Source organism: Myotis brandtii, unplaced genomic scaffold, assembly GCF_000412655.1.
Source record: "Myotis brandtii unplaced genomic scaffold, ASM41265v1 scaffold103, whole genome shotgun sequence".
NCBI classification, from domain to species: domain Eukaryota; kingdom Metazoa; phylum Chordata; class Mammalia; order Chiroptera; family Vespertilionidae; genus Myotis; species Myotis brandtii.
The window spans coordinates 2,316,760-2,326,242 of record NW_005353460.1 but is presented as its reverse complement, the minus strand read 5'-3'; the positions used below and the strand labels follow the sequence as shown (position 1 = coordinate 2,326,242).

The following is a 9,483-nucleotide window of genomic DNA, read 5'->3' as shown; positions in this document are numbered from 1 at the left end:
CAGTTGTTCCTATCTTTAAGTAAAATTTTCTCAGCTTTCCAGACTTCCTGGCACCACATCCTTCTTCCACTTGCTTAGTAAAGCTTCTTAGCAGTACACCCCCAACCTAATAGTCCGTGTGTGTGTGTGTGTGTGTGTGTGTGTGTGTGTGTGTGCGTGCGCTCATACTTAAGCATTCATTTTCCTTTATAAGAAAGATCTTAAAACCCCTAGCCATCTTTGGCACATCTTCAATACAAACAGGTAATATAACTTTGGGTTTGTTAGATAATTTATCTTTAAATCAAGATACTTAATCAATTATTTCAGGTGTGATTGTCAGGATCAAAGTTTGACTTCCCCGACGAACCATCATGGAAAGGGAATCATTGTCCTTAACAGCTTCAGCAACATCGGTTGTGGAAGTAACAGGTTGCCCATTTATGCTGACAATTACATCGTGGTCTCTCAACCCAGAGCTGGGAGGGGAGAAAAAAAGGAAAATGAAACTCTAAGAGTTTTACTCATCCCAGCTAGAATTTAATGTCTGACTCTTACGGTACTGCTATTTTGCTGGTAATAAACACACCAACCGGGAAACCAGAAATAGCCTCAATCCTTTCAAATATGAGGACTGTTCTAAGATATACTGTGAAATCTCCTTGAAGACAACAATCCTACTTACTTTCATAAAATTAATATTCTACCACAATCAATCATGTTTAAGAGGTTTACTCCTCCCATATATTGGATTTGGTTTGGAATAGGAGTTTAGCTTTTCATTTCTATTAATCTCTGACCTCTGTTAACCTGAAGCATACTCCCATTCTTATGAGCAAACATGAAAAGTCCAGTCAATATGTTTTTGCCCAGACAGCTACACTCTGATCAGTTTGATTACAGCCCACTTACCCCTCTTCAACCATAGTTTATGGAACGAGAGAGTATGTTGAGCTATACTATTAAAAGCTCTGTTCCCAGTAAGTCAAAAACTAATCACCCTTCCAAGTCTAAATATCTAAGGTTCTTATTCTAGACTCCTTTTCCCCAAAGTTGTGACTGTATGCAGTCTCCTACATAGTTGTTTCACATAGAATGTATATCTTAGAAACAGAAACCACCTCCGACATGCAATAAATACATAGCTATGCTGTTGACTTGTCTTAAAGTAAAAAAATAAGCTGGAAGAGGGACATAAAATTAAATGACTACAGGAGAAGCAAGAATAATAGGATTACCAAGATATGTGGAATTTATGAAAAAATAGGAGAAATTTAAAGCAAGAGGATGTGAAGAGAAGTTTGAAGGTAGACAGAGCTACAAGCATGGAAAGCCTTTAGCACAAGGTTACTTTGGAAGGTGACTGGCACAGTGCACAAAGGGAGAACTCAGTTCATGGTAGTTCTGTGAGTGGAAAAAAGAAACCTGCAGATTATTGCTGAGTGGTAATTACTGCTGAGCCCAAATATGAGGCTCAGACAGGATAAATGTCCCACCGCTTGTAAAAGGCTAGGATTTGATCCCTGGTTTTCAGACTTGAAAACCCTTCTTCTTGCCACTTGATCAGTGTGCCTCTCAGAAGCAAGAAGAGCAGCCATGAAAGCAGGATAATACAGAGGTTGACTTAGATTCCACATCCCTGCTGTCTGGCTTACTGTGTAACTCTCACATTGACCTCTCTCTGCCACAGCTGTGTCCTCTGTAAAATAATACCTATATCATAAGATTACCGCGGGCTCAAACCAAGCATGTAAAAAATATTAAATGATGCCTGACATATATTAAATGGTTAATAAATGCCAGCTGTTATTATCATAATTATTATTATTATTAGATGTAAGTGGATGGAGCCAAAACAGATTTCCAGCTCAGCAGTGACATCAAACAAGCAGTAATGCCCACACTTTAATGTGCATCCAAATCAAGGAGATCTTGTTTACAATGCAGTTTCTGATTCAGTGGTAGGCCTGTCATTCTGCATTTCCCAAAAGCTCCAGCTGATGCTAATGCAGCTGGGCTACAGACCACATCCTGAGTAGCAAGGCCTTGGAGAGCTGAAAGAAATAGCTTTGGCCTTGAACCAGAAGTTAAAAATAAGGATTGGGATTTTTTTTTTACTAAGGCTAGGAAAGCCTGTGACAAGCCAAGTTTAGTAACATGAGACCTAACACTTAGCTATTCTGAACAGGTAGTACCCTAGGGTTCTTGCCCCCTACTAAAATCATTGCTATAATCTAAACAGATTATTGAGCTCTTGAAAAACAAATACAGTGAGAGAGAGAGAGATACTGAAGAAGCTTAAGAGAGAGACCCAGGAGAGTAATTGTTGGACAAGCCACCTGTGCTCTCAGTAGTTAGTGTAAATGTTCAAAACAACATCAAGACCGCTGGAGCATCTTTGGAAAGCTACTCTAACCTTTGCTTGATTTATTTATTTGTTTGTTTATTTGTTTAGTGCTGCCATCTGGTACTGTCATCCAGAGTTCAAAGACAAAAGTATTTTAAATTACCTAAAGTATGTTCCTAAACTTTTGATCCTTTGGATTCTTCTGATTCTTAATAACTAAGGTATTGAAAGGGCAGACTTGGGGATCCTAGCAAAATTAATTTAGACTTAGGCTATTAACTCACATGATGCATTCTTGGCTTAAAGAGAACCATCGCCTTCCAAAAAGAAGGCCCTTAGAGTACACAAGTCTAAATCAGCATGACTATCCACATGCCATATGTGGTAACCACATTTTTTTCCAAAAAATTTTAAACAGATGAAACCAATTTTAGTAATATATCTTATTTAACTCAATATATCTAAGCTATCATTTTAACATGTAATCTTTTAATAATTACTAGTATGTATTTTACACTCCGTTTTAAGTCTTTGAAATCCACTAGAAACAACGCACAACCATAATAACTTATAAATGCAATGATTACAGTACAAGGCAGTTTTTCCCCTTCCCCCTCCCCCCCAAAAAAAGGTGTGTTTCATGGAAAAATATTTTACATGCTTCTAGTTTCTTTATTCAAATAAATTAAAATTAAATAAAATTTGAAATTCAGTCCATAGGTCATACCAGCCACATTTCAAGTGTTCAATAGCCACATGTGGGCAGGGGCCACAGTGCTGGACAGCCTAACTCTAGATCCTACATTTGCCACGCACACATCTAGCGAGAACAAAGGAGTCTGGGCAAAGGCCTGGGTTTCTCTTACCTTTCAGCAGCTGTGCCCTGAATCACCTCATATACAAAAACCCCAGAACTCACAAGAGGGAAATCTGGATCTTGCCTTTTCATTTCTCGAAGAAGGCTAAGAAAAGTGAGAAGAGATTTCCTGTAAGGTTAAGAAGCATAGCAAATTGATCTCCGGAGCCCCAGGCAAAGCCTCCGGATGAATCTCAGTAAATATTCTATCTGCTCTCTCAAGGCTCAGAGTGGCCAGAGAGGATTCCATCAAGCAGGTCACCCTTATTCTTCCCCAGGTGTGCTCTGATTCTCTATGCCAAAGCCTAGAACCATTGGACGTTATAAAATATAGGCACGTGAAAGAAACTGAGAAGTACAGTGAGTGCTGGTGCATCAGTAGAACCTATAGCCACAAGGGTACCCAGCTGTAACCTAACACTTTAGTTTCCCTGGCAAGACTGTCCAGCTACGGCTTTTGCTTCTGAAAATAACCCAGATGTATTCAAACCCACACTTACTTCATAGTGAGGGGCAGCATTCGCAGACCCAGATATTTCCTTTGTGCAAGAGCCTTTCCTGGAAAGGAAAATTACAATGTGTTACCAACAACAAAAATTCTCTCCTTTCAGCGATCTTAAATGACACCAGAGTCACAGAACATCCTTCCATCATAGCTGCCCCCTCAAGCTGTTCCTCAGAGAACCTTCATCATTAGTACAGACCATCCTCCCACTCACCTCTGCCCCTCAGGTTTCCTTTCCACAACAGTTCAATCCAAATGTTTCTGGGTACAACCCATGCCTGGTTTTGTGCCTAGTCCTTATATTACTGCCTGAACCACCATTAGAGAAACTGGGTACCAGTGACAGCATTCAACAGAACCGTCTCCACCACAGTAGACTGAGTGCTCCCAAAAACACACAAGGGCAAGAAAAAGTCCTCCCTCCCCTTACCTTTCAACTGGCGCTCATGGAATTCCGCCAAGAACTCTCGAATTCGATCGGAGGGGATTGCAAAGGAGATTCCCGCGGTCACCTTCAGTGTATTTATGCCAATCACATCACCATCCTGGCAGGGGAGGAGAGGTCATTCAGTCACCAAGTTGTGCAAACTGAACAAATAGGAGGGAGTGAAGTGAGTCCCTTAGGGCAGGGTACAGAGGGGCTAGCAGAAAAGTGGGCTTCTTCAGTCCAGATCAATGGATGTTACCTTAGAGTAGGTAGGATAGTAGAGGGGACCTACATGTGCAAATTCCTATGGAGGAATTTTTTTTAAAATCTTGAGCTTATTTTTCCTTCGCCAAATTACTCTGACTTTATTTATATTTTTAACATGTCTTTATTGATTTTAGAGAGAAGGGAGAAGGGTCGAGAGATAGAAACATCGATCAGTTGCCTCCTGCATGCTCCCTGTTGGGGATCGAGTCCACAACCTGAGCATGTGCCCTGACTAGGAATCCAACCAGTGCCCTCTTGGTTCATGGGCTGATGATCAACCACTGAGCCACACCAGCCGGGCTGAATTACATTGATTTTAAGTGTGAACCACAGTTTGTTATTTGACCCAGAGAAGAGAACAAGGAGTATTTGCCTTTTCATTCCTTAAATGAAACTAAAAATAAACATGGCAAAGGCAAAAAAGCTGTTAGATTTTCAGCAACACTTCAATGAAACTATCCGTAAGAATTAGTAAATTGACTTCTGGAACAAAGCCCTACTAAACCAAGGCTATGAAGTGAGAAATACTTTCCTCTTCATGCACTTCATCATCCTCTAGCCTGTTAGGTAATGGAAAGGGTAAAACACCATATTGTTTAGTTTAATATTTAATACTATTAAGAGACAGATTATAATTCAGTAGGTCTGGAGTGTGGTCTGAAATTCTAGTAAACTCCTTGTCCACTGGAGAAAGAAGGCACAAAAAATTGCATGCAGTGTTATGAATAAAAAATGCTCAATAACATCACACACAATTCATCCTCCTACAAGTAAGTGTAATATGTAAAGATGAACCAAAATGAATCTGCTCAAAAACTCAGAGAGCACGACCATAGGCTGCATCAATGAGCACGGCACTCTTGTGTTTTCACATGTATTTTAGCGACTAGAAATGCTGGCATTTCCACTAGAGCAGTGGTTCTCAACCTGTGAGCCGCGATCCCTTTGGGGGTCGAATGACCCTTTCACAGAGGTCGCCTAAGACCATCAGAAAACACATATATAATTACATATTGTTTTGGTGATTAATCACTATGCTTTAATTATGTTCAATTTGTAACAATGAAAATACATCCTGCATATCAGATATTTACGTTACGATTCATAACAGTAGCAAAATTGCAGTTATGAAGTAGCAACGAAAATAATTTTATGGTTGGGGGTCACCACAACATGAGGAACTGTATTAAAGGGTCGCGGCATTAGGAAGGTTGAGAACCACTGCACTAGAGAGACTGAATAATTTTAATAATTAACTACATGACAGAACAGTGGACTCATGGTGTGTCTTTTCTGTCATCTATAAGTGGGTCAAGACTAAAAACCTGGACAGACCACATCCTGAAATTAGCATTTTGGGATGAGAGACAGTTCTTCATATGCGGCAGCAGGGAGTCATCAAGGATATACATTAGGGGGACATTACATAGTACAATTGGTCATTTGACATAAATCTGGGTTTAGTACCCAGGACCTTTGTTAACTGTCCAATGAAAACGGAAAGCGGCCCTGACTGGTTTGGCTCAGTGGATAGAGCGTCGGCCTGCGGACTGAAGGGTCCCGGGTTCAATTCCAGTCAAGGGCATGTACCTTGGTTGCAGGCACATCCCCGGTAGGGCGTGTGCAGGAGGCAGCTGATCGATGCTTCTCTCTCATCGATGTTTCTAACTCTCCCTTCCTCTCTGTAAAAAATCAATAAAATATATTCAAAAAACAAAACAAAACGGAAAGCGTGTTGAAGAGATATAACATGTAAGCAAACTCTGGTTGGGTGAGATCACACACCAGGATGACAAATCCATTGTAGATCTTAAGTTTTCCTAACCATTTGCTTAGGATGCAGTCATAGAAAAGCACCCCACCACAGGTCTCTACGCTAGGATTAGTCTGCACCATGCAACCTGTCAAGTCTTTACAAGGAAGAGACATGAAGCAGCAAGGAAAGTGGCCACTTACCAAGTTCACCAGAGGCCCCCCAGAATTTCCGTGCTGGAGACAGAATTTGAAAAAACCATCAGTACTTTTCGCCTTGTCAACTATTCATAGTTCCTAAACAGATTTACCAAAAACAGCCCGCGCTAGTGAGCTCCTGTTCCCCCAAGGCAGGCAAAGTTGTCCCCCATCATCATCAATACTAGACTCACTGCAGATAAAGAACAACAGCAAAAGGACCACCACTTCCTACGGCAGCGGTGGCCTCTGTGACAGACCCTAACAGGCCACCCAATATCATGGGTGCCAGCTATCATATCAAACAGGCTGAAGTCTAACAAAATGGCATTCCATCCCTCTCGTAAGGATCTAACTGAACTCGGGACATCCCCGAAAGGCTAAAGGGAAAAGGAGGCGCTCTGACTGCACTGCCAGTAAGTATCTCATGGGCTCACAATGGCCTTCCCAAGTGACTTACATTTATTATGGCATCAGTCTGGATATAGTCCATGTCTGAATCCTCCAGCCCCAGTTCTTTGCCCCCTCGCTGTGTAGTGCTGACAATTCCTGCAGTCACTGTGTTCTGCAGAGAAAATGGGCTGCCCAAGGCCACCACAAACTCTCCGGCCCGCAGGTCAGATGACTTTCCCAACAGCAATACAGGAAGGTCAGTCTGCACATGGGCAAGAAAGGATGGGGAAGACAACCAAGAAGAGAATCAACTGGTGTTTGTGTACAGCACTATATGACACAGTCTTTGTCATTTATAATCCAAGAATCACCCACCCAAACTCTCACTTGTTAAGATGATTGGGATCATCTCTAAAATCTAAAAGTATTGCTTTGTATAAATTACTATAAATAAACCAACAGTGAAGTTACTGATGAACATAAACTGACATTAACAATTTACTTAGCACAGGTCCAGCTCAAAAGTTGACAGTCAAAATTAACTGGCCACAAACAAAGCTGATCACCCAGAGCAGTTCTTCTCAAATTTTAATACGTGCACGAATCACCTGGGGATCTTAAGAAAATGCAGATTCTAATTCAGTAGACCTGGCTGTGGTCTGAGATTCTGCATTTCCAGCAAATTCTTAGATGATGTCAATACTGCTGGAGTGCAGACTACACTTGGTGTAACGGGACCTCAAAGTAGTCCTTAGCAGCTTGGAATTCACGCTACTCTAAGACTACTCTAAGAGAAGTTTCCAGAAGCAGCACCTATTGAAGAGGCAGTGAAGGAGAAGGAAAAATAAAAAAGACTCGCTCCCCCCTGCCATAGAAATTGTTAGGGATATACAGACTGGCATGGAAGAAAATAAAAAGGCGGGCTAGAAGGGGTCAATGGGAGGAAAGGGGGGACATATGTAATACTTTCAACAATAAAGATTTTAAAAAATTAAAAAAGAAAGAAAATAGAAGAGGGACTAAAAGACAACCAAAAAAAAAAAGAAATTAGAAAACAGCATATGCTAGTTGAAAAAAATGTGTTGTAGGTGGAAGGGGGATGGAGATGAAAACATGAGCAAATTGATGAAAATCCCCAAATACGCAAGACTCTGATTTAGACCTCACATACTCACGTCTGGCTCGATCTTAATCAGTGCAAGATCCAGTTTATGGTCAATGTCCTTGACAGTGGCTTCATACTGGACCCCACTCTGGAGCTCCGCCTGGATTCGCTGCCGGTTGGTGAGGACGTGGGCATTGGTAACGATGAGCCCATCCTCAGACACTATGAACCCAGAGCCACTGGATACAGGAATATCCTTGCCATTGAGGGGTGACCTGTCTCAGTAAAGACAACAGCGCAAGCAGAGGGCAGGAGAGTCAGGGGATGCACCACAGTCTGGGAACACAGGAACCTCACAGGTACCAAGCAAACCTCCAGCACAGTTTCCCAGACACTTTTCTCTTCCCTGTGTTTTCATTGTCTCCAGGTGGAATTGGAGTCTGCCTGTTCAGTGGCCTGGTCATCTCATGGGAATCCCCCTGAGAGCTGATTCCAACTCTCTTTTTCCAGGGACACTCCCTCTTCAGAGCTGATCAGAGCAGCAACGCTCTGCTTCAAATAGGCCTAACCTGATCACAATACCGTGGTCAAGAGGCGACCTAGGCCAGTGATGGCGAACCTTTTGAGCTCGGCGTGTCAGCATTTTGAAAAACCCTAATTTAACTCTGGTGCCGTGTCACATATAGAAATTTTTTGATATTTGCAACCATAGTAAAACAAAGACTTATATTTTTGATATTTATTTTATATATTTAAATGCCATTTAACAAAGAAAAATCAACCAAAAAAAATGAGTTCGCGTGTCACCTCTGACACGCGTGTCATAGGTTCGCCATCACTGAGTCCTAGGCAGTGGTTCTCAACCTTCTGGCCCTTTAAATACAGTTCCTCATGTTGTGACCCAACCATAAAATTATTTTCGTTGCTACTTCATAACTGTAATGAATCATAATGTAAATATCTGATATGCAGGATGGTCTTAGGCGACCCCTGTGAAAGGGTCGTTCGACCGCCAAAGGGGTCGCGACCCACAGGTTGAGAACCGCTGAGTCCTAGTGCCAAATCATCAGGGCCCAGGCAGGGAGGGAGCCCAGGAAGGCCGGTTCCTGTTTAGGTTCCACCATTAACTGGCCTTTGACAGAGGATTTCCTTCCACAACAAGGAGGGGGCTGAGCAAGATCATTCAGATGCTTTCTACCTCTTGCCCCTGACCTTCAATTCTGTCTGTGGGAGATGAGGGAGAGAGAAACCCCGGCCACCTAAGGGCGCAGGCGTACCCAGATTTGGGAGTCAGAACCCGTGTCCCTTCTGCACCTTCACCGGGTTCCTGGACCGCCCTGAGCCTCCCAGTAGCGTGGACCTGGAACGGAAAGTCAGCGGGGAGTGGGCGGCCGCCTCCCGCCTCCTTTACCTCCGAAAGAGCTGCAAGTGAACCACAGATGGCGCCACCTTCTCAACCACCTCTGCGATGAAGTTGTAGTTGCTCCTGAGCCAGCCTGCGCTTCTGGTCCCTGTGAAGAAATGCTCCATTACTGGGGGCGATGGGACCCTCGCCTCCTGAGCCTCTAGCAGTGGTTCTCAACCTTCCTAATGCCGCGACCCTTTAATACAGTTCCTCATGTTGTGGTGACCCCCAACCATAAAATTATTTTCG

The 9,483-nt window shown here is 42.6% G+C and overlaps 1 protein-coding gene across 1 annotated transcript; it reads right to left on the bottom strand.

Annotated features, from left to right (window-relative positions):
- Positions 1-9,420, bottom strand: HTRA4 (HtrA serine peptidase 4). The gene is made up of 8 exons (XM_014536412.1): positions 9,241-9,420; positions 7,900-8,104; positions 6,792-6,986; positions 6,338-6,370; positions 4,118-4,232; positions 3,683-3,740; positions 3,193-3,288; positions 1-458 (listed from the first exon to the last, which is right to left on the bottom strand). The coding sequence occupies exons 1-8, from the start codon at positions 9,357-9,359 to the stop codon at positions 293-295; spliced, it is 987 nt and encodes a 328-aa protein (XP_014391898.1). The 5' UTR covers positions 9,360-9,420; the 3' UTR covers positions 1-292.
- Between the last annotated feature and the right edge of the window lie 63 nt (positions 9,421-9,483).